Here is a 25566-nt window from a genome sequence, read left to right as displayed (position 1 = left end):
GTTCAATTCCTTGCTTCAAGGTAACTGAAGACATGGCCAGCAATGGGGGAGAGGTGGGATTGGTTAGTTAATTAAATCAGGAACAGTTACATTTGTCCTACCTAATCTTTTCCTTTTCATAATTTCCTGTCAACCATCTGTAAGGCACACGTCAAGATTGTGATAGAATATATGTGCCTGGATGGGTGCAGCTCCAACAGCACTTAAAAAGTTTAACACCATCCAGGATAAAGCCGCCTGCTTGAATAGCAACACATCCACAAGCAACCACTCAACACTCAGTAGCAACAGTATGTATCATTCAAAAGCAATGTAGAATTTTCCAAAATACCCTTAGACAACACCTTCCAAACCTATGACCAATACCATATCGAAGAACAAGGGCAGGAGATGGGAACACCACCACCTGCAAGTTCCCGTCCAAGTCACTTACTATCCTCACTTGGAAATATATTGCCATTCCTTCACTGTTGATGGGTCAAAATTGTGGAATTCCTTCCATTAGGGCATTCTGGGTCTGCTTACATCACATGTAGCACTTTAAGAAAGCAGCTTACCAACATCGTCTAAAGGGCAACTAGGTCTGCCAACTATGCTCTTGTCCCCGACTGAATAAAGAACAACCTAGGGAAGCTTTTACAGTTCCATTCTTGCTAGTTTGCAATCATAATCATTTGCCATTTTTTTAAAAAACAGCTTTTGGCCCTCCTTTGCTGAGATTACCAATTCTCCAGATTCATATAACCTCACATTGCTGCCAGGGAAAGAATGGATTGAATTGCTAAGGAATGGAGTTTAGAGAGGCGACCAAAACAGTGGCTTCAATTTCCCTGCTGTTTAACTATCTGAAGTTTCCAAAATAGCCAATAGTGGAGGAATTGAGACTGATGGTAATGAATTAGAGCTGGGTGTTTACAGTGCACAGGTGAAAACTGACATTACCCCTTAGGATTTAAGATTTTTTGTGTTGCACATGATATTGTTCCTGTTCCTGTAAACACCAAGCCACTAGTTCAATTTGAGCTGTGTGATAGGGTCACTATTACTGTAATACCTTCCTTCTTATCTTTCTGTTTGTAATTCATTCCAAATTCTGCTGCACCTATCCAATTCATTTCTCTCCCTCTCTTTCACATTCATTCTTCCTGCTGTATTTTAATATTTCCGTATCTCACTATTTTATGTTCTGGCTCCAAGCCTCCCTTCCTCCTCCATAAGTGTTTCTCAGTTTCACCCTTTCTCTGCTTTTCCTATCTCTCTTCACTCCACTAACATTCAACCACTTGCTCTCCATTGTTTTCATTGACCCTTCTCCTTGCATCCTTTCATTTCTCTCCTTCTCGGTCTTCTTTTTCCACATTCTCTCTCTCTGTCTCTGTGTGTTGGATTCAGAACCTCCGGTGAGAATCATCACCAGTTCCTCTCCAGTATTGAGCGTACTGACCGGGAGTAAAATTTTCCTCTCGTGTGAGCTCTCTCAGCCCCAAGGAGAGGTGAGATGGCACAAGGATGGGGTGGAAGTGGAGCAAAGTGAGAGATCCACAATGGAAGTGGATGGAGCGTGCAGGAGGCTGACCATCTACCCAGCTGTGATGGAGGACCAAGGAATATATATGTGCGATGCAGTTGATGACTTGGCCAAGTTTGAAGTGACTGTGTCCGGTGAGTCCTAAGGTAAAAACAATGACTGCAGATGCTGGAAACCAGATTCTGGATTAGTGGTGCAAGAGCACAGCAGTGCAGGCAGCATCCGTTTCGGGAAGTCGATTTTACTGCTTCTCCGTTGCTGCCTGAACTGCTGTGCTCTTCCAGCACCACTAACCCAGAATCTGGTTTCCAGCATCTGCAGTCATTGTTTTTACCTAGTTGATTTTAACACTACTGCGAATCCTCTTGTAAGCATGCCTGCCTTGAAGAAGTTTTCCTCCCTGTATTCCCGGTGAATCCTAAGTCAAACCACATTTGAATCATTAACATTGTTCTCTCTGGTGGGATGAGGTGCACTGCTGTCAAAGAACAAAGATCTGTCTAGCACAGTAACAGGCAGTTCGGTCCACCAAAACTGTGCCGCCATGTAACACCTTTCTAAACGAGAAACCTCTTGCCTCTATGCAGTCTGTATCCTTCTATTCATTCCTTTTTATGCATCTGTCGAGATACCATTTAAATTTTGCTATTGTATCTGCCTCCATCATCCTTTCTGGCAGTGAATTCTAGGCATTTAATACTGTTTGTGTAAAAAAATTGCCTCTCTTATCTCATAAACCTTCCCATTGTTTTCCTTAAATCTGTGTCCTCTTGTAATTGACATTTCTACCATGAGAAAAAGACTCTGACTCTCCCTTCTATCTGTGCCACTCATAATTTTGGAACTACTATCAGGTTGTTCCTCAACCTCAGATGTTCAAGTGAAAAAACCTGCTTCAGAGTTACAACAGGATACACAGAAAAATTCTGACAGGATCTCAGGGATGGGTTGGCACACTCCCAGATTTGTTTGAGGCGGAGTGAGAAAGCTAGTCACTTTCTGGCGTTAACGAAATTGAAGGAATGGGCAGCAGTGTGACAGAGGGGTGAGTCATTAAAATCAGGAATGGTCAAGAAGCATTAGGAGATCCTAAAGGGTGATGAGGTTGGAGTGGATTACAGTTATAGTAAGGGGAGAGGAAATGGAGGGATTTAGAAACAAGGATGAGAATTTGTAAACCATGGTGGGGCTCTGGGGAGTGTTGTCGAACAAAGGGACCTAGAGATGTGGGTGCATAGTTCCTTGAAAGTAAAGTTGCAGGTATACATGTTTGCCTTCATTGGTCAGTGAATTGAGTATAGGGTTTGGGATATCATGATGTGGCTGTGCCGGACATTGGTTAGACCATATATAGAAGACGGTATTCACATTTGGTCTCCTTCCTATAGGAAAGATTCACAAAGATATTGCCAGGATTGGAGGATGATCTATAGAGAAAGGCTGAATAAGCTGGGGCTTTTTTCCATGGAATGTTAGAGGCCGAGTGTTGACCGTATATAGGTTTATAAAATCATGAGGGGCATGGATAGGGTGAATAGCCAGAGTCTTTCCCCCAGGTTGGGGGGGGGTCCAAAACTAGAGGGCATTGGTTAAAATAAGAGGGGAAAGATTTAAAAGGATCTAAGGAGCAATGTTTTCATGCAGTTGATGGTATGTGTATGGAATGAGCTGCCAGAGAAAGTGGTGGAAATGAATACAATTATGTCATTTAAAAGGCATCTGGCTGGATACATGAATAGGAAGCATATAGATGGATATGGACCAAATGCTGACATTCGACAAGGTGCCACACAGAAAGCTGGTGCATAAGGTGAAGGTGCACAGCATTACAGGTAATGTATTAGTAAGGATAGAGGATTGCTTAACTAACAAAGCAAAAAGTGGGGATAAATGGGTGTTTTTCTGGTTGAAGATCAGTGGCTAATGGTGTGTTTCAGAGATCAGTGTTGGGACTGCAATTGTTTACAATTGATTTGGAGTTGAGGACCTAGTGTAGTGTATCAAAGTTTGCAGATGACACTAAGATGAATGGTAGAGCAAAGTGCACAGAGGATATTGAAAGTCTGCAGAGGAATACAGAAGGGAGAGGCGATGGCCCAGTGTATATTATCGTTTGACCTTCAATCAGCGACATAGACCATGTTCTCGGGACCTGGGTTCAAATCCTGCCATGGCAGATGGTGGAATTCAACTTTAAAAATCTGGAATTAAGTGTCTAATGATGACGATTGTTGAGGAAAACCCATCTTGGTCACAAATGTGCTTTAGGGAAGGAAACTGCCATCCTACCTACTTGTGACTCCAGACCCACAGGAATGTGGCTGACTCTTAACTGCCCTCTGGACAATTAAGTAAATACTGTCCCAGTCAGTGATGCCCAGATTCTATGAATGAATTTTAAAATACACTGTGTTGGGAACTTCCGTTGAGCAACGTGACAGGGTTGCTGTTATGATAAAACAAACCAGAGGTGGCATACCATGGACAGGGATTGTTCAAGACATTATGGAGACATTGGAAATGGGTCATGGACATATTCTCTATTCCATGTTTTCAACAATGTTATATTTGCCCTAATATCATTTCCAAGGTAAATATAACTCACCCTCTTTTTCACTCTCTTTCAATCTCTGCATCACTTTCACATTATGATCTTCTCTCTCATTTATTTCTTCATTTTACTTTCACTCTCTCTTCCTTCAATCTCTTTCTCTGTTCCTTTCTTCTGTTATATTTTTACATTTCCCTTCCTTTCTACTTCATGATCTTTGTCCATTCCTCTTGTCAAGGATGGTAACACCATTGAATGTCAAGGGGTGGTCGTTGGATTGTCTCTTATTCGAGATAGTCATTGCTTGAATTTTTATGGTGTGAATGTTACTTGCCACTTGTTAGCACAAGTCTAGATATTGTCCAAATTTTGATGCATTTGAACATGCATTTGAGGAGTCGCAAATAATGCTGAACATTATGCAAATATTGGCAACAATCCCCACTTCTGATCTTATGATGGAGGAAGGGTTATTGATGAAGCAACTGAAAATGTGTGGGCCTAGAACACTATCCTGGGGAACTCCTGAAGACATGTTCTGGAACCATGATGACTAACCTCCAGCAACGACAACCATCATCCAATATACCAGCTACAGCTCCAACCAGTGGAGAGTTTGCCCTGATAACCATTGATTTCAGTTTTGCTAGGGTTCCTTGATGCCACACTTAGAGGCATAGAGTCATAGAGATGTACAGCATGGAAACACACCCTTCAGTCCAACCCGTCCATGCCGACCAGATATCTGAACCCAGTCTAGTCCCACCTGCCAGCACCTGGCCCATATCCTTCCAAACCCTTTCTATTCATATACCCATCCAAATGCCTCTTAAATGTTGCAATTGTACCAGCCTCCACCACATCCTCTGGCAGCTCATTCCATACACGTACCACCCTCTGTGTGAAAAAGTTGCCCCTTAGGTCACTTTTACATCTTTCCCCTCTCACCCTAAACCTATACCCTCTAGTTCTGGACTCCCCGACCCCAGGGAAAAGACTTTGTCTATTTATCCTATCCATCCCTCATAATTTTGTAAACTTGGTCGAATGCAGCCTTGATATCAAGGACTGTCACTCTCACTTCCCCTCTGGAATTCAGCTCTGTTGTCCATGTGTAAACCAAGGCTGTAATGAGGTCAGGAGCTGACTAACCCAGGCAAAACTCCAATTGAGCATAACTGAGTAGGTTATTGCTGACCAGGTGCTGTTTGATATCATTGTTGATGACGCCGTTCATCGCTTTACTCATGATGAAGACGAGACTGATTTGGTGGTAATTGGCCTGCTTGGATTTGATCTGTTTTTTGAGGACTTCCCATACATGAGCAAGTTTCCACAATGGTAGATGGCAGTGTTGTAACTGTACTGGAACAGCTTGACTAGGGGACTGAAAAGTTCTGGAACGTAGGTCTTCAGTACTGTTGCTGGAATGTTGTCAGGGCCCATAGCCTTTATAGTATCTAGTGCCTCTAACCATTTCTTGATATCACATGGAGTGAATCGAATTGACTGTAGACTGGTATCTGTATTGCTGGGTATCCTAGGAGGAGGCTGAAATGGATCATCTCCTTGTCACTTTTATCTGAAGGTTGCTGTGAATGCAGCAGCCTTATCTTTTGCACCTATATGTAGTTGTGCTCTTCCGTCATTGAAAATTGGCATATTTGTGGACCCTCCTCCACATATTTGTCCACTACTATTGATGACTGGATGCCGCATGACTCCAGATCATATACCTGATCATTTGGGTTTGGGATTGCTTAGCTGTGTCTATCACTTGTATGTTGTTTAACATGCAGGTAGTCCTGTTTGACCTGTATCCCTCTGTTCCCTGCCCTTTCATGTATCTATCAAGATGCCACTTAAATGTTGCTATTATATCTATTTCTCCCACCTCTTCTGACAGTGCATTCGCAAGTACCTGACACCCCATGTGAAAGCATTTGCCCTTACAGCTCCTTGAAACTTTCCCCCTTTTACCATAAATCTATGTCCCCTAATAATTAACAGTTCTCCCTGGAAAAAAATACCAGCTATCCCTTCTATCTATGTCTCTCCTAATTTTGTAATCTTCTAACAGGTCGTCTCTCAGCCTTTTAGGTTCAAGTGAAAAAAGTTCATTCAGAATTACAATAGGAGACACAGAAATCATGACAGGATCTCAGGGAAAGGTTGTCACACTCACAAATGCCACACTTTTTGCAGAGTTGGACAATAAGTCTGCTCACTTTCAATAAGATTTGGGAATTCAAATTCAGGATTCTCGCAAGGTAAACTTGCAGGTTGAATCAGTAGTTAGGAAGGCAAGTGCAATAATGGCATTTGTTTTGAGAGGACTTGAATATAAAAGCAGGGATGTACTTCTAAGGCTCTATAATGCTCTGGTCAGACTACATTTGGAATATTGTGTGCAGTTTTGGGCCCCATATCTCAGGAAGGATGTACTGGAGCGTGTTCAGAGAACGTTCATGAAAATGATCCAAGGAATGAAAGGCTTAACATATGTGGAACATTTGAGGACTCTGGCTTTATACTTGTTGGAGTTTAGAAGGATGAGGGGGGATCTAATTGAAACATGCGGAAAACTGAATGACATGGAAAGAGTGGATGTTGGGAACATGTTTCCATTCATAAGAGAGATTAGGACCCAAGGATATAGCCTTAAAGTAAAGGGAAGGCCTTTTAGAATGGAGATAAGGAGAAATGTCTTCAGCCAGAGAGTGGTGAATCTGTGGAATTCATTGCCACAGAAGGCTGTGGAGGCCAGGTCATTGAATATATTTAAGACTGAGTTAGATAGGTTCTTGACTATCAAGGGGATCAAAGGTTATAGGAAGAAAGTGGGAGAATGGGGTTGAGAAAGTTATCAGCCATAAATTATTGGTTGAGCAGACTCAATGGGCTGAATGGCCTAATTTATGCTCCTATGACTTATGGTCTTATGGCTTCTGAGGAAATTGAAGGAATGGTCAGAAGTGAGGCAAGGATGATTGAAATCAAGAGCATCAATGGATAAGAATAGAAAGAGCTCAGAAATCCTGAAGGATGGTGACGTTTGAGAAGATTATAGAGATAGTGAGAAATGACCTCATTTGCCCTCTTCGTTACTTCAAAAAACTCAATCAAGTTTGTGAGACATGATTTCCCTTGCATAAAGTCATGTTGACTATCCCTAATCAGTCCTTGCCTTGCCAAATGCATTTAAATCCTGTCCCTCAGGATTCACTCCAACAACTTGCCCACTACCAATGCCAGACTCACTCGTCTGTAGTTTCCTGGCTTTTCTTTACCACCTTTCTTAAATAGTGGCTTCAAGTTAGCCAACCTCCTTTTTTCCGCCACCTCACTTGTGACTATCGGTGATACAAATATCTTGGCAAGGGGCCTGCAATTACTTCCCTAGCAGCCCACAGAGTTCTAGACCCTGAGGATCTATCCACTTTTTTGCATTTTAAGACATACAGTAACATGGAGATTTTTCAAGCTGTCACCATCTGTTTCCCTACATGCTATATCTTCCATGACCTTCTCCACAGTAAACACTGATGCAAAATACTCATTTCGTACCTTCCCCGTCTCAAACATAGGCTGCCTTGCTGATCTATTCTCTTCCTAGTTATTCCTTTGTCCTCAATGTCTTTGTAGATTCCCTTTGGATTCTCCTTAACTCTATTTGCCAAAGCTATCTCATGTCCCTTTTTGGCCCTCCTGATTTCCTTCTTAAGCATACTCCTATGGGTTCTAGTATTAAACATTTCAACTCTGAGGAGGAGATTCAGACTGTCAGCCCTTAGCCTCTCATAATTTTATAAACTTCTATCAGGTCTCCCCTCAGCTTCGTATGCTCCAGAGAAAACAACCCTAATTTTTCCAGGCACTCCTTGTAGGTCAGACCTTCTAACCCAGTTGGCATCCATTTCTGGACATTCAAGGCATCAAAGGGTATGGGTGAAAGTGGGAATATGGCATTGAGCTGGAGGATCATCCATAATTGTATGGCATGATGGAGTAGACATGAATGGGTGATGGCTTACTTCAGCTCTTAGTTTCCATGTCTTTCTCAATTGCGAATTGTCAAGCAATCTCTCAATCCCAGTTTTGGATATACCTCAATAAACCTCAAGGTTCCACATACCTTTGGTATGGAGAATTTCAAAGATTTATCACAAACTGAAGGAAGAACTGTCTCCTCATCATCATCTGAAATGGCAGGCCCCTTATCCTGCGAATAGACCATTGTTGTATTTTTCACAACATCAGTGGCCCTAATGAAAGAAGAGCAGAAAAAAAGCTTTGTATGTCAGAACAAAAGCATTCTTGTCCCTCTGAATGTCATCTCCGTATCTCACCTTCTGCAGTGTGGTAGGGTCAGCGTTACAGTAACACAAACCAAAGAGAGCACTGGGGACAGCGATTCTTCACAACCAGCTTCTTTCTGCTCTTCCCCTCTCTGTCCAAATCACCAGTGCACCCTTGCTGTTTATGTTTCCTCCTTCCTTGTCCCTTCCTCCCAGTCTTCCTAATTTTCTCTTCCTTTCCCTCATTTTCGCTTTTTCACTTCCTCCCTTTGTTCCTCTTTATTTTACTCTCTCCATTTAGATTTTCCACCCTCAAATTCTCCAACTTCTCTCCCTCTGCCTCTCTCTCACTGTCACTCACATACTTTCTCTCCCCTTTTGTATTGTATCTAGAACCTCCGGTAAGAATCATCAACAGTTCGTCTCCAGTGTTGAGTGTATTGATTGGGGCTGAGGTTGTCCTGACGTGTGAGCTCTCTCGGCCAAAGGCCGAGGTGCGTTGGTCCAAGGATGGAGTTGAAGTAAAGCAGAACGAGAACTGCAGGATGGAGGTGGATGGAAGATTCAGGAGACTGACCATCCGTCAGGTTGCAGTGGGGGACGGAGGAACATATCTGTGTGATGCAGTCGATGATACGGCCAAGTTTGAAGTGACTGTGTCTGGTGAGTCCTAAGTGAACCTACAGTTGAAGCATTGACATTGTTCTGTCTGGATGGGGGTCACTGCTGTCAATCAGATTTATAACAGTAGACACAGAACTCCCTTCATGATCTCAGGGATGTGTTTTCACGCATCCAGATGTTATGTCTTGTTGCAGAACCAAAACTATCTTGGAATTGAGAAAATGCTTTATTGTCTGATATTTGTTGTGAGTTGGGGATACACAGTTAGTCTTTAATTAGGATACCAGGATAAGATCTCACAGGTATGGAGCAGGAGCAGGACATTTGACGTCTCAAGCCTTCCCTAACTTTCAATTAGATAATGATTGAATCTCTACCTTTAGCCAACCTTGCAGGTTACTTAGGGCTCTTGTGGTGGCATCTCTAACTCAGACCTAGAAGCTCCAGGTTCTAATCCCAGTTGAAGCATGTCATGTCACATCTACGTCTGGTCCAGAGCCTGCATGTTTTGTTTTTAAGAATGAGTTAGATTTAGTTAGAACATGGTTGAAAAGTATGACGCTGAAAAAGCTCAGCAGGTGAGGCAGCATCTGAGGTGGAGGAGAATTGATGTTTTAGGCATAAGCCCTTCATCAGGAATGTGGGGCGAGGTGGGGGAGAAGGCTGAGAGATAAATAGGAGGGTTGGACTAGGGCTGGGGGAATGTAGCTGGGAAGGCAATAGATGGATGCAGGTGTTGGGGAGGAGGGGTGATGATGAAAGTTCGGAGCGGAGTGTGGAGCGAACAGGTGGGAAGGAAGATGGACAGGTGGAACAGTTCAAGAGGGCAGTGCTGAGTTGGAGGATTGGATCTGGGATGTGGTGGGGGCAGGAGAGATGAGAAAGCTGGTGACATTGGCGTTGATGTCATGTGGTTAGAGGGTCCCAAGGCAGAAGATGAGAAGTTCTTCCTCCAGGTGTCAGATGGCTAGGATTTAGTGGTGGAAGAAGCCCAAGACTTGCATGTTCTTGGAGGAGTGGGAGAAGGAGTTGAAGTGGTCGGCCACAGGGCAGTGGGGTTTTTGGTTCATGTATCCCAGAGATGTTCGCTGAAAACGTTCCGTGAGTTGGCATCCTGTCTACCCAATGTGGAGGAGCCCATATTGAGAGCAATGGATATAGTAGACATTTCAAACATGGTACAGTACAGCACAGGAACCAGCCCTTTCAGCCCACAATGTTGTGCCGAACATGGTGCCAAATTAAACAAATCACTTTTGATTGCGCATGACCCATGTTCCTCCTCTCCTTGCTTATTCATGTGCTTAACCACAAGCATCAAAACACACTTATTTTGACTGCCCCACCACTAACCCTAGCAGCGTGTTTCTGACATCTACCGCTCAGTTAAAAAATACTTGCTCCTCACATCTCATTTCTTATTTTAAGTGTATGTCCTCAAGTATTAGACATTTCAAGTCCTGGAAAATTATTCTGACTGTTAACCCTTTCTAAGCCTCTCATAGTTTTGTAAACTTTAATCAGGTCCCTCCCCTCAGCATGCACTGCTTCAGAGAAAATAACCCTAGTTTCTCTAGCCTCTCGCAATAGCTCATGCCCTCTAATTGAGGCAGCAGCCACTTCTCGATGTTCTAGACATCAAAGGGTATGGGAAGAAAGTGGGAATGTAGTTTTGGGATAGAGGATCAGCCATAATCATATGTAATGACAGAGCAGCCTTGAAACACTGAATGACTTCCTTCAGCTCTTAGTTTTTACTTTTCCCTCAATTGTGAAGAGTCAAGCAATCTCTCTATCCCAATCTTGAATATACCTCAATGAGTGAGGACCTACTTTGCTCTGCTGTGGGGAATTCCAACAGTTTGTCATTTCCTGAGGGGAAGAAATGTCTCCTGATCATTGTCTGAAGTTGTTGGCTCCTAATCCTGAGCTTAGCCCATTGTTGTGGATGTATTTTTCACAATATCAGTGTCATAATTGAAGAAGACCAGAAAAAAACTCTTTGTGTGTCACAACAAGGTTAAAAATCATACAACAATTTATAGCAAATCTTTATAGTCCTTCAATTCTGTGTCTTACAATCTTACTTTCCACAATCACCTGCTGAAGGGGCAGTGCTCCGAAAGCAAGTGCTTCCAAATAAACATATTGGACTATAACCTGGTGTTGTGTGATTTTTAACTTTGTACACCCCAGTCCAACACCGGCTTCTCCAAATCATTTTTCAACAAGAGCATTCTTGTTCCTCTGAACACCACATGAATATCTCATCTTGAGCAGAGTGACCAGGTCACTATTACTGTAACACAAACCCAGGAGAGCACTGTGGACAGGGATTCTTCACAAGTCTCTTTCTGCTTTTCCACTCTCTGCCCAAGTGTCCAACGCGGTCTCACTGTTTTATGTTCTGTCATTCCTCGACTCTTCCTCACAATCTCTCTTATTTTCTCTTCTTTTCCCTCATTCTCTCACTTTTTTTCTCTTTTCTCCTCTATTTCACTCCCTCCATTTGTATCTTCCTTGCCCAAATCCTCCCACTGCTCTCTTTTTCTTTCTTTTTCTGTCTATCTCTCTCTCTCTCTCTCACTCACACACACACACACACACACACACACACACACACACACACACTCAAACACACACACACTCAAACACACACACACTCAAACACATACACACTTAAACACTCTTCCTCTTCCCCTCTCTCTCTCTCTCTCTCTCTCTCTCTCTCTCTCTCTCTCTCTCTCTCACTTTTTGTTTGTGTTGGATCCAGAGCCTCCTATAAGAATCATGAACCATTCCTCGCCGGTGTTGAGTGTACTGATCGGGAGCGAGATTGTCCTGTCATGTGAACTCTCACGGCCCGAGGCCACGGTGAGATGGTACAAGGATGGGGTCGAGGTGGCCCAGACCAAGAGGTCCACAATGGAAGTAGACAGAGGCTACAGGAGGCTGACTATCCGCCAGGTTACATTGGGGGACCAAGGGATGTACCTGTGTGACGCAATTGATGACTCAGCCAAGTTTGAAGTGACCGTTTCTGGTAAATCATAAGTCAAGCCACCTTCGAACCATTGGCGTTGTTCCCTCTGGGTCGGAATGAGGGGAGGGGTCACTACTGTCATTCAGATTTACACTCACTCTCTCTCTCTCTCTCACACACACACAGACACACACACACACACTCAAACACACTCAAACACTCTTCCTCTTCCCCTCTCTCTCTCTCACTCTTTGTTTGTGTTGGATCCAGAGCCTCCTATAAGAATCATGAACCATTCCTCGCCGGTGTTGAGTGTACTGACCGGGAGCGAGATTGTCCTGTCATGTGAACTCTCACGGCCCGAGGCTACGGTGAGATGGTACAAGGATGGGGTCGAGGTGGCCCAGACCAAGAGGTCCACAGTGGAAGTAGACAGAGGCTACAGGAGGCTGACTATCCGCCAGGTTACATTGGGGGACCAAGGGATGTACCTGTGTGACGCAATTGACGACTCAGCCAAGTTTGAAGTGACCGTGTCTGGTAAATCATAAGTCAAGCCACATTCGAACCATTGGCGTTATTCCCTCTGGGTTGGAATGAGGGGAGGGTTCACTACTGTCATTCAGATTTACACTCACTCTCTCTCTCGCTCGCTCTCTCTCTCTCTCTCTCTCTCTCTCACACACACACACACACACACACACACACACACACACACACACACACACACACACTCAAACACTCTTCCTCTTCCCCTCTCTCTCTCTCTCACACTCTTTGTTTGTGTTGGATCCAGAGCCTCCTATAAGAATCATGAACCATTCCTCGCCGGTGTTGAGTGTACTGATCGGGAGCGAGATTGTCCTGTCATGTGAACTCTCAGGGCCCGAGGCCACGGTGAGATGGTACAAGGATGGGGTCGAGGTGGCCCAGACCAAGAGGTCCACAATGGAAGTAGACAGAGGCTACAGGAGGCTGACTATCCGCCAGGTTACATTGGGGGACCAAGGGATGTACCTCTGTGATGCAATTGATGACTCAGCCAAGTTTGAAGTGACCGTGTCTGGTAAGTCATAAGTCAAGCCACATTCGAACCATTGACGTTGTTTCCTCTGGGTCGGAATAAGGGGAGGGGTCTCTACTGTCATTCACATTTACACCAGGAGACACAGAGAACTTTGTTCAGTGATTGAGGGGTGGGGTTTCATGTCCCCAGATGTCATGCCTTGTTGCAGAGTGAGAAACACCTTGGAATTGAGAAAATCTGTCATTGCTTGATGTTTGTTGTGAGCTGGGGGGACAGGCACATAGTCTTTAATTAGGATATCAAGGTAAGATCGCAAGGATAAGGGGCTAGAGTATGACATTTGACCCCTCTAGCCCTACCCCAACTTTCAGTGAGATCTTGGCTGAACCTCTACCATTAGCCAACCTTTCTGGCCACTGAGGGCTCTTGTAGTGCAGTGGTGCTATCTCTACCTCAAAACTAGAAGACCTACATTCTAATTCCAATGAGCTATGTCAGAAAACATCCAAGCAAATTGATTCATGTTGTAAATGTATGCATCTAAATAATTCTTAAAACCAAACACAGGCTCTAATTTGGTAGCATTGAAATGACAATAGAAAACTGATCAGGACAACACAGGAACTGGTTCTTTGGCCCACAATGTTATGCCGAGCATTTTGCCAAATTAAACGAATCCCTTCTGCCTGCCCATGGTCTTTATTTGTCCATTCCTTTCTTGTTCATGTACTTTTCTAAAAACTCCTTAGCTGCCCCTATCGTACCTGCCTCCATCACCACCCCTGGTAGGGTGTTCCAGGCATCTTCCATTCTCTGTGTAAAAGCACTTGCCCCTCACATCTCCTTTAAACTTTCACCCTTTTTTGTTCAATGCACAGGGTCTAATATTAGATGTTTTAAATCTAGGAAGAAGATTAAGACTGTCAGCCCTTTGCCCCTCCTAATTATCTAAACTTGTATCAGGTCTCCCTCTGCCCAGTCTGCTCGAGAGAAAACAACCCTAGGTTTTCCAGCTGCATTTATAGCTCATACCTTCTTATCCAAGCAGCATGATTTTCTAGACGTTCAAGGCACCAAAGGGTACGGGGTGAAAGTGGAAGTATGGCATTGAGCTAGAGGATCAGCCATAATTGAATAGCATGACAGAACAGACTTGAAGGGCTAATGGCTTACTTCAAAGAACTAAGAAAATTACAGCACATGAATAGGCCCTTCGGCCTTCCAAGCCTGTGCCGATTCTGATCCTCCATCTAAACCTGTTGCCTATTTTCTAAGTGTCTCTGTCCCTCTGTTCCCTGCCAATTCATGTATCTGCCTAGATACGTGTTAAATGATGCTGTCATGCCCGCTTCTACCACCTCTGCTGGCAACATGTTCCAAGCATCCATGACTCTCTGCGTAAAGAATCTTCCATTCATGTCGCTCCTAAACCTTTCCCCTATCAGTTTGAAGTTGTGACCCCGAGTAATTGAGTCCCCCATTCTGGGAAAAAGCTTCTTTCTATCCACCCTGTCTCTATCTCTCATGATTTTGAAGCCCTCAGTCAGGTCAACTTCCATCTTTCTAATGAAGATAATCCTAATCTGCACAATCTCTTTTCATAGCTAGTGCCCTCCATACCAGGCAACTTCCTAGTGAAACTCTTCTGCACCTTGTCCAAAGCATCTACATCCTTTTGGTAATGTGGCGACCAGAACTATCCGCAGTATTCCAAATGTGGCTGAATCAAAGTCTTATACAACTGTAACATGACCTGCCAACTCTTGTACTTGATACCCTGTCTGATGAAGGAAAGCATGCCACGTACCTTATTCACCAGTCTATAGACCTGCGTTGCCGCCTTCAGGGAACAATGGACCTGAACACCGAGATCTCTCTGTACGTCAGTTTTCCCCAGGACTTCTCCATTTCCAGCTCGCTCTTGAATTGTATCTTCCAAAATGCATCACCTCCCGTTTGCCCAGATTGAACTCCATCTGCCTTTTCTTTGCCTAACTCTCCAAATATCTATATTCTGCTACATTCTCTGACAATCCCCTTTACTATCTGCTGCTCCACCAATCATAGTGTCATCAGCAAACTTGATAATCAGACCACCTGTACCTTCCTCCAAATCATTTATGTATATCACAAACAACAGTGGTCACAGTTCTCCATTTTGAGAAACTCACTTACACTACTGCTGTCTGTCTCCTGTTGCCCAGCCAGTTCTTTATCCATTTAGATAGTACACCCAATGTGACATCACTTTCTCCATCAGCCTACCATGAGGAACTTTATAGAACGCCTTACTGAAGTTCATGTATATGACATCTACAGCCCTTTTCTCATTAATCAACTTTGTCACTTCCTCAAAGCATTCTATTTGTTCTATACTCAATAAGTTGGTAAGACATGACCTTCCCTGTACAAAACCATGTTGCACATTTTATTTTCCAAATGGCAATAGGCCCTATCCCTCAGTATCTTCACCAGCAGCTTCCCTACCTCTGATGTCAGGCTCACTGGTCCGTAATTACCTGGATTATCCCTGCTACTTTTCTTAAACAAAGGGACAATATTTGCAATTTTCCAGTCCTGTGGTACCTCACCAGTGTTCAAGGATGCTGCAAAGATATCTGTTAAGGCCCCAACTGTTTCCTTTCTTGCTTCCCTCAGTACCCTTAGATAGATCCCATCCTGATCTGGGAGCTTGTCCACCTTAATGCCTTTTAGAATACCCAACACTTCCTCCCTTGTTTTGCCAACTTGACCTAGAGTAATCAAACCTCGATTGCCTAACCTCAACATCCATCATGTACCTCTCTTCGGTGAATACCAATGCAAAGTACTCGTTAATAATCTCATCCATTTTCTCTGACTCTTCGCAAAACTATCCTCCTTTGTCCTTAAGTGGGCCAACTCTTTTTTTTCTAGTTACACTCTTGCTCCTTATATATGATTTGGGATTTTCCTTAAACCTGTTCACTAAAGATAACTCAAGACTCCTTTTAGCCCTGTTAATTCCTCATTTCAGATTGGTCCTACATTCCTGATATTCTCCAAAGCATTGTTTGTCTTCAGTTGCCTAGACCTTATGTATGCTTCCTTTTTCCTCTTAGCTAGTCTCACAATTTCACCTGTCATCTGTGGTTCCCTGACCTTGCCATTTCTCTCCCATTTTCACATGGACTTATCTCTCCTGCATGATAATCAACCTCTCTTTAAAAGCCTCCCACATATCAAATGTGGATTTACTTTCAAACAGCTGCTCTCAATCTACACTCCCCAGCTCCTGCCAAATTTTGGTATAGTTGGCCTTCCCCCAATTTAGCACTCTTCCTCTAGGACCACTCTTGTCTTTGTACATGAGTATTCTAAAACTTACGGAATTGTGATCATTATTCCCAATGTAATCCTCTACTGAAACTTCAACCACCTGGCCGGGCTCACTCCTCAAGACCAGGTTCAGTATGGTCCCTTCCCGAGTTGGACTATTTACATACTGCTCGAGAAAACCCTCCTGGATGCTCCTTACAAATTTTGCCCCATCTAGATCTGTAACACTAAGTGAATCCTAGTCAGTGTTGGAAAATTAAAATCTCCCATCACCACCACCACCCTGTCGCTCCTACGTCTTTCCATAATCTCTTTACATATTTGTACCTCTATCTCATGCTGCTGTTGGGAGACCTGTAGTACTGCCCCAATATTGTTACCGCACCCTTACTATTTCTGAGCTCTGCCCATATTGCCTCACTGCTCGAGTCCTCCATAGTACCCTCCTTCAGCACAGCTGTGATATACATTCTGACCAGTCATCCAACTCCTCCACCCCTTTTACCTCCCTGTCTATTCCGCTTGAAGCATTGATATCCTGAAATATTTAGTTGCCAGTTATGCCCTTCCCTCAACCAAATCTCAGTAATAGCGATAACATCATGCTCCCAGGTACTAATCCAAGCCCTAAGTTCATCTGCCTTACCTATTACGCTTGTTGCATTAAAAGACATGTGCCACAGGCCACCAAAACCCTTTGCATTCATCGTCTGCTCCCTGCCTACTCTTTCCCTTAGTCACGTTGACTTCATTTTCTCGTTCCTTATAACCTTTTAGTTACTACCTCTTTACTGTCTACTAACCTTCTCATTTGGTTCCCATCCCCCTGCTGCATGGGTTTAAACCCTCTCCAACAGTGTTAGGAAGATTCACACTCCCCCACCCCTCCGGAAATTGGTTTCAGTCCAGTCCAGGTTCCAGTCCCACCACCCCCAGAACCAGTCCCACTGTCCCAAAGATCGGATCCCCTCCCTCTTGCATCATCTCTAATGCCATGCATTCATCCTGCCTATTCTTTCTTTTCTACTCTGACTAGCACATGGCACTGGTAGCAATCCTGAGAGGGCCTACTTTTTTAACTTGGTTCATAACTCTCTAAAGTCTACTTGTAGGACCTCATCCTTTTTTTAATTTATATCATTGATGCCTATGTGCACCATGACAACTGGCTGTTCAAACTCCCTCTTCAGAATGTTCAGCAGTTGATCTGAGACATCCCTGACCCGACCACCTGGGAGGCAACATACCATTGAGGAGTCTCATTTTTGACCACAGAACCACCTATCTACTCCACTTACAATTGAATCCCCTATGACTATAGCCCTTCCACTCTTTTTCTCAGCCTTCTGCCCAGCAAAGCTAGCTATAGTACCATGAAACTGGCTTACTGCTGCATTCCCCGGTGAGTCATCTCCCCCAAAAGTATCCAAAATAGGTTACCTGTTTTGGAAGAAAATGACTGCAGGGGACACCTCACTGCCTTCCTGCTCCTTCTCTGTCTTTTGGTTACCCATTCCCCTTTTCCCTTGGAAATGTTAATCTGCGGTGTTACCGACTGACTAAACATGCTATCCGTGACTCCCTTCAGCATCGTGTATGCTCCAAATTGAGTCCATCCGCAGCTCCAGAGCCTTAATGCAACCTAACAAGAGCTGCGGTTGAACTCATTTCCTGCATATGAAGAAGTCTGGGCCATCAACCGTGTCCCTGAGCTCCCACACTGAGCAAGAGGGGCAAAACATGGTCTGAGATCTGCCATTTTTAATCTTACCTTAGCCTTAACTTCTTTCTGAGCTTAGCTGTTAGTTCCTACGTCTTCCTCAATTGCGAATTGTCAAGCAATCTCATAATCCCAGTTTTGAATATAACTCAATTAGTGAGGTTGCACATTCTTCTATTGGGGAGAATTTCAAAGATTTTTATCATCAGGTGAAAGAAGAAATGTCTCCTCATTCCCATCTGAAATGACTGGCTCCTGATCCTGTGAATCGACCATTGTTGTGGACACAGTTTTCACAACATCAGTGGCCCTACTGGAAGAAGAGCAAAAAAATATTTCGTATGTCTGAACAAAAGCATTGTTGTCCCTCTGAACATCATATCCATATCTCACCTTCAGCAGTGTGACAGGCATAGCCCAAAGGGATTGTGTAGACAGGGATTCTTCACAACTAGCCTCTTTCTGCTTTTCTCTGTTCTGTCCAAGTCTCCAATGCGCTCTCACTATTTGTTTCCTCCTTCCTTGTCTGTTCCTCCCAGTCTCGCTAATTTTCTCTTCCTTTCCCTCATTTTCATTCCTTCTTTAGATTAGATTACATACAATGTGGAAACAGGCCCTTCGGCACAACAAGTCCACACCGACGTGTAACCCACCCAGACCCAGTCCCCTACATTAACCCCTTCACCTAACACTACCAGCAATTTAGCCTGGCCAATTCACCTAACCTGCACATTTTTGGATGGTGGGCGGAAACCAGAGCACCCGGAGGAAACCCACGCAGACACGGTGAGAATGTGCAAACTCCACACAGACAGTTACCTGAGGCGGGAAATGAACCCAGGTCTCAGGCGCTGTGAGGCAGCAGTGCTAACCACCGTGCCGCCCATGTCCTCCCTTTGTTCCTTTTTATTTTACTCTCTCACTTTAGATCTTCTTTCCTCAAATTCTCCAATTTCTCCCCCACCCCCTCACTGTCACTCACATATTTTCTCTCTCTCCGTTTGTGTTGGATCTAGAGCCTCCAGTAAGAATTGTCAACAGTTCGTCTCCGGTTTTGAGTGTACTGACTGGGGCTGAGGTTGTCCTGTCATGTGAGCTTTCTCGGCCCAAGGCTGAGGTGAGGTGGTACAAAGATGGAGTTGAGCTGAAGCAGAACAAGAACTGCACGGTGGAGGTGAATGGAAGACGCAGGAGACTGACCATCCGCCAGGTTACAGTGGGGGACGGAGGGATATATCTGTGTGATGCTGTCGACGATTCTGTCAAGTTTGAAGTGACTGTGACCGGTGAGTCCTAAGTGAAGCCACACTTGAACCATTGAAATTCCTGTCTCTGGGTTGGGATGGGGGTCAAATTTATAACAGGAGACACAGAGAATTCCCTTCAGGATTTCAGGGACGTGTTTTCACACATCCAGGTGTCATGTCTTGTTGCAGAATCAAAACTGCCTTGGTATTGAGAAAATGTGTCATTGTCTAATATTTGACGTGAATTGGGGAAACAGTTAGTCTTTAATTAGGATGCCAGGATAAGATCTCACAGATATGGAGCAGGAGTAGAACATTTGATCTCTCAAACCTGCCCCGACCTTCGGTTAGATAATGATTGAATCTCTACCTCCAGCCAACTTTCCAGGCTACTTAGGGCTCTTGTGGTGCAATGGTAGCATCTCCACCTCCGACCTAGAAGGCCCGGGTTCTAATCCCAGTCGAAGTATGTTGTGCAGGTTGATTGAAATTGTCATTTCAGTAGTAGTGGGTCAGAGTCTTGTGTATTTTGTTTTTAAGAACAAGATAAATCTATTTCGAACATGGTTGAAAAGTGTGGCGCTGGAAAGCAAGTCAGGCAGTAACGGAGCAGCGGGAGAATTGACTTTTTGGGCATAAGCCCTTCATCAGGAATGTTGGGGGAGGTGGGGGAGGGACTAAGAGAAAAATAGGAGGGTGGAGGTGGGGCTGGGGTGAATGTGGCTCGGAAGGCGATAGGTGGATGCAGGAGGGGGGTGATGGTGATTGGTCAGAGCGGAGTGTGGAGCGAATAGGTGGGAAGGAAGATAGACAAGTGGAACAGTTCAAGAGGGCAGTGCTGAGTTGGAAGGTTGGATCTGGGAGGGGATAAGTGGAAGGGAGATGAGGAAATTGATGAAACTGACGTTGATGCTGTATGGTTGGAGTGTCTCAAGGCAGAAGATGAGGTGTTTTTCCTCCAGTATCGGGTGGCTTGGATTTAACTGTGGAGGAGACCTAAGACTTGCATATCCTTGGAGGAGCTGGGGGGGTGTGGAGTTGAAGTAGTTAGCCACAGGGCGGTGGGGTTTTGGTTCATGTGTCCCAGAGATGTTCTCTGAAACATTCGGCAAGTTGGCGTCCTGTCAACACAATGTAGAGGAGACCATATGAGAGCAATGGATATCGTACACGTTTTGAACATGGAACAGTACAGCATGGGAACTGGTCCTTTGGTCCGCACAATGACTCCAACTTAAACAAATTTCTTTTGACTGCACATGGTCCATATCCCTCCATTCCATGGTTATTCACATGCTTCCATGGTTATTCATATGCTTAAACACAGGAATTAAAACACACCCATTGTAACTGCCTTACACTATCCCTAGCAGCGGGTCCCAGGCATCTATGCCTTCAAGTATCAGACATTTCAAGTCTGAAAAAATTATTCTGACTGTTAACCCTATTTATGCCTCTCACAATTTTGTTAACCTCTATCTTTTAATTTCTTTTAATTTCTAAACACACCAGACTTTGATTTGCTCCTACTCAAATGACAACAGAACATTGATCATTGCAGCACAGGAATTGATCCTTTCACCCAAGATGTTGTGCTTACATTTTGCCAAATTAAATTGATCCCTTCTTCCTGCCCATAGTCCATATCCGTCCATCCCTTCCTTACTCATGTGCTTATCTATAAACTCATTAAATGCCCCTATCATACCTGCCTCCACCACCACGCCTGGCAGCGTGTTCCAGGCATCTACAATTCCCTGTGTAAACAACTTTGATGTTTCACCCACTTTTGTTCATTGCACAGGGTCTAGTATGAGACATTTCAGCTCTGGGAAGGAGATTCAGACTGAAAATGTGTTGCTGGTTAAAACACAGCAGGTCAGGCAGCATCTCAGGAATAGGGAATTCGACGTTTTGAGCATAAGCCCTTCATCAGGAATGAGAGAGAGTAGCCAAGCAGGCTAAGATAAAAGGTAGGGAGGAGGGACTTGGGGGAGGGGCGATGGAGGTGGGATAGGTGGAAGGAGGTCAAGGTGAGGGTGATAGGCCGGAGTGGGGTGGGGGCGGAGAGGTCAGTAAGGAGATTGCAGGTTAGGAGGGCGGTGCTGAGTTGAGGGAACCGACTGAGACAAGGTGGGGGGAGGAGAAATGAGGAAATTGGAGAAATCTGAATTCATACCTTGTGGTTGGAGGATTCCCAGGCGGAAGATGAGGCGCTCCTCCTCCAGCCGTCGTGTTGTTATGTTCTGCCGGTGGAGGTGTCCAAGGACCTGCATGTCCTCGGTGGAGTGGGAGGGAGAGTTAAAGTGTTGAGCCACGGGGTGGTTGGGTTGGTTGGTCTGAGCGGTCCAGAGGTGTTCTCTGAAGCGTTCCGCAAGTAAGCGGCCTGTCTCCCCAATATAGAGGAGGCCACATCGGGTGCAGCGGATGCAACAGATGATGTGTGTGGAGGTACAGGTGAACTTGTGGCGGATATGGAAGGATCCCTTGGGGCCTTGGAGGGAAGTGAGTGTGGAGGTGTGGGCGCAAGTTTTACATTTCCTGCGGTTGCAGGGGAAGTTGCCGGGGGTGGAGGTTGGGTTGGTGGGGGGTGTGGATCTGACGAGGGAGTCACGAAGAGAGTGGTCCTTGCGGAACGCTGATAGGGGAGGGGAGGGAAATATATTCTTGGTGGTGGGGTCCGTTTGGAGGTGGCGGAAATGACGGCGGATGATACGTTGTATGCGGAGGTTGGTGGGGTGGTAGGTGAGAACCAGTGGGGTTCTGTCTTGGTGGCGGTTGGAGGTGCGGGGCTCAAGGGCAGAGGAGCAGGAAGTGGAGGAGATGTGGTGGAGGGCATCGTCGATCACGTCTGGGGGGAATCTGCGGTCCTTGAAGAAGGAGGCCATCTGGGCTGTGCGGTGTTGGAACTGGTCCTCCTGGGAGCAGATGTGGCGGAGATGAAGGAGTTGGGAATATGGGATGGAGTTTTTGCAGGGGGCAGGGTGGGAGGAGGTGTAGTCCAGGTTGCTGTGGGAGTCAGTCGGTTTATAGTAGATGTCTGTGTTGAGTCGGTCGCCCGAGATAGAGATGGAAAGGTCTAGGAAGGGGAGGGAGGAATCTGAGACAGTCCAGGTGAATTTCAGGTCGGGATGGGCGACCGACTCAACACAGACATCTACTATAAACCGACTGACTCCCACAGCTACCTGGACTGCACCTCCTCCCACCCTGCCCCCTGCAAAAACTCCATCTCATATTCCCAATTCCTTCGTCTCCGCTGCATCTGCTCCCAGGAGGACCAGTTCCAACACCGCACAGCCCAGATGGCCTCCTTCTTCAAGGACCGCAGATTCCCCCCAGACGTGATCGACGATGCCCTCCACCGCATCTCCTCCACTTCCCGCTCCTCCGCCCTTGAGCCCCGCTCCTCCAACCGCCACCAAGACAGAACCCCACTGGTTCTCACTTACCACCCCACCAACCTCCGCATACAACGTATCATCCGCCGTCATTTCCGCCACCTCCAAACGGACCCCACCACCAAGGATATATTTCCCTCCCCTCCCCTATCAGCGTTCCGCAAGGACCACTCCTTTCGTGACTCCCTCGCCAGATCCACACCCCCCACCAACCCAACCTCCACCCCCGGCACCTTCCACTGCAACCGCAGGAAATGTAAAACTTGCGCCCATACCTCCACACTCACTTCCCTCCAAGGCCCCAAGGGATCCTTCCATATCCGCCACAAGTTCACCTGTACCTCCACACACATCATCTGTTGCATCCGCTGCACCCGATGTGGCCTCCTCTATATTGGGGAGACAGGCCGCTTACTTGCGGAACGCTTCAGAGAACACCTCTGGGCCGCCCGGACCAACCAACCCAACCACCCCGTGGCTCAACACTTTAACTCTCCCTCCCACTCCACCGAGGACATGCAGGTCCTTGGACACCTCCACCGGCAGAACATAACAACACGACAGCTGGAGGAGGAGCGCCTCATCTTCCGCCTGGGAATCCTCCAACCACAAGGTATGAATTCAGATTTCTCCGGTTTCCTCATTTCCCCTCCCCCCACCTTGTCTCAGTCGGTTCCCTCAACTCAGCACCGCCCTCCTAACCTGCAATCTCCTTACTGACCTCTCCGCCCCCACCCCACTCCGGCCTATCACCCTCACCTTGACCTCCTTCCACCTATCCCATCTCCATCGCCCCTCCCCCAAGTCCCTCCTCCCTACCTTTTATCTTAGCCTGCTTGGCTACTCTCTCTCATTCCTGATGAAGGGCTTATGCTCGAAATGTCGAATTCCCTATTCCTGAGATGCTGCCTGACCTGCTGTGCTTTAACCAGCAACACATTTTCAACTGTGATCTCCAGCATCTGCAGACCTCATTTTTTACTTACAAGGAGATTCAGACTGTCAGCCCTTTGCCCCTCATAATTATTTAAACTTGTACCAGGTCTCCTCTCTGCCTCAGTTGCTCCAGAAAAAACAATCCTCGTTTTTCCAACCGCTCCTTCTCGTTCATACTTTCTAACCCAGTCGGCATTCATTTCTAGACTTTTGAGGCATCAACGGGTATGGAGTAATGTGGGAATATGGCTTTGAACTCGAGGATCAGTCATAATTATATGGCATGCCGGAGCAGACTTGAATGGCTGATAGCATACTTCAACTCTTAGTTTCTACATCTCCCTCAATCGCGAATTGTCAAGCTATCTCTAAATCCTGGTTCTGGATATACCTCAGTGAATGAGGTTCCACATTCCTCTAGTTTGGAGAATTTCAAAGATTTATCACCAGCTAAAGGAAGAAATGCCTCCTCATCACCGTCAGAAATGGCTTGCTCCTTGTCCTGTGAATAGACCATTGTTGTGGATGCATTTTTCACAACATCAGTGGCCTGAATGGAAGAAGAGCAGAAAAAAACTTTGTGTGTCAGAACAAAAGCATGCTTGTCCCTCTGAACAACACATTGGTATGTCACCTTCAGCACTGTGACAGGGTCAGTCTTACAGTAATACAAAAAGTGCGCTGTGGTCAGGGATTCTCCACAACCAACCTCTTTCTGCTTTTCCCTGCTCTGTCCATGTCTCCAATTCGCTCTTGCTGTTTATGTTTCCTCCTTCCTAGTCTGCTCCTCCAAGTCTCGCCCATTTTCTCTTCCTATCCCTCATTTTCATTCTTTCACTTCCCCTTTTTTTCTCTTCTCTCCTCAAATTTGCCAATTTGTCTCCCTCCCCTTTTATCTCTCACATTCTCTCACATACTTTGTCTCTCTTCATTTGTGTTGTATCTAGTGCCTCCGGTAAGAATCATTAACAGTTCATCTCCGGTATTGAGTGTACTGACCGGGGCTGAGGTTGTCCTGTCTTGTGAGCTCTCTCGGCCCAAGGCCGAGGTGAGATGGTACAAAGATGGGGTTGAGCTGAAGCGGAACAAGAACTGCAGGATGGAGGTGGACGGAATTCGCAGGAGACTGACCATCCGCCAGGTTACAGTGAGGGACGGAGGGTTATATCTGTGTGATGCGGTTGACGACTCGGCCAAGTTTGAAGTGACTGTGACCGGTGAGTCCTAAGTGAAGCCACACTTGAACCATTGAAATTCCTTCCTCTGCGTTGGGATGGTGGCGGGGGGGGGGGGGGGGGTCACTGCTATCATTGCTATCATTCAGATTTATTACAGACAATACAGAGAACCCCCTTCAGGATCTCAGGAATGTATTTTTACACATCCAGAAGTCATGTCTTCTTGCTGAACCAAAACTGCCGTGGAATTGAGAAAATCCGTCATTGTCTGATGCTTGTCGTGAGTTGGGGAAACAGACAGTTTGTCTTTAATTGGGATACCAGGAAAAGATCTCAAGGATAAGGAGCGGGAGTAGGATATTCGGCCTCTCCATCCTGACTTGAGATTGAACCTTTACCTAAAGTCAACTTTCCTTGCCACTTTAGATTCTTGTGGTATCATCCCTACCTCAGACCTAGACCCAGGTTCTAATCCCAGTTGAAGTGTGTCACGCCACATTTATACAGGTTGATTGAAATTGTCATTTCACTGGTAGTAGGTCAGAGCCTTATGTGTTTTGTTTATAAGAATGAGAAGCATTTAGAAGCTAGGACAGTACAGCATGGGAACTAGCCCTTTGGCCCATGATGTTGTGCTGAATGTGGTGCCAAATTAAACAAACCCCTTTGTCTGGCCATGGTCCTTATTCCCCCGATTCCTTGCTTATCCATGTGCTTATCTGAAAGCATTGAAACACTCTATTGTATCTGGCCCA

General features: G+C 45.4%; 1 protein-coding gene across 1 annotated transcript in view; it reads left to right on the top strand.

Moving 5' to 3' along the window:
• LOC132817707 (obscurin-like) overlaps positions 1 to 25566 on the top strand; it is a 306454-nt gene that overhangs the window by 95256 nt on the left and 185632 nt on the right. Inside the window, exons 11-17 of the mRNA XM_060828232.1 lie at positions 1393 to 1662; positions 8771 to 9040; positions 11775 to 12044; positions 12255 to 12524; positions 12781 to 13050; positions 19066 to 19335; positions 24581 to 24850. Coding sequence (XP_060684215.1) covers positions 1393 to 1662; positions 8771 to 9040; positions 11775 to 12044; positions 12255 to 12524; positions 12781 to 13050; positions 19066 to 19335; positions 24581 to 24850 — 1890 coding nt within the window. The remainder of the gene's footprint in view (positions 1 to 1392; positions 1663 to 8770; positions 9041 to 11774; positions 12045 to 12254; positions 12525 to 12780; positions 13051 to 19065; positions 19336 to 24580; positions 24851 to 25566) is intronic.

Source organism: Hemiscyllium ocellatum, chromosome 7 (genome assembly GCF_020745735.1).
Source record: "Hemiscyllium ocellatum isolate sHemOce1 chromosome 7, sHemOce1.pat.X.cur, whole genome shotgun sequence".
Taxonomy (NCBI): Eukaryota; Metazoa; Chordata; class Chondrichthyes; order Orectolobiformes; family Hemiscylliidae; genus Hemiscyllium; species Hemiscyllium ocellatum.
Note: the sequence above shows the minus strand (reverse complement) of the source record. Positions and strands in the feature narration are given on the sequence as shown.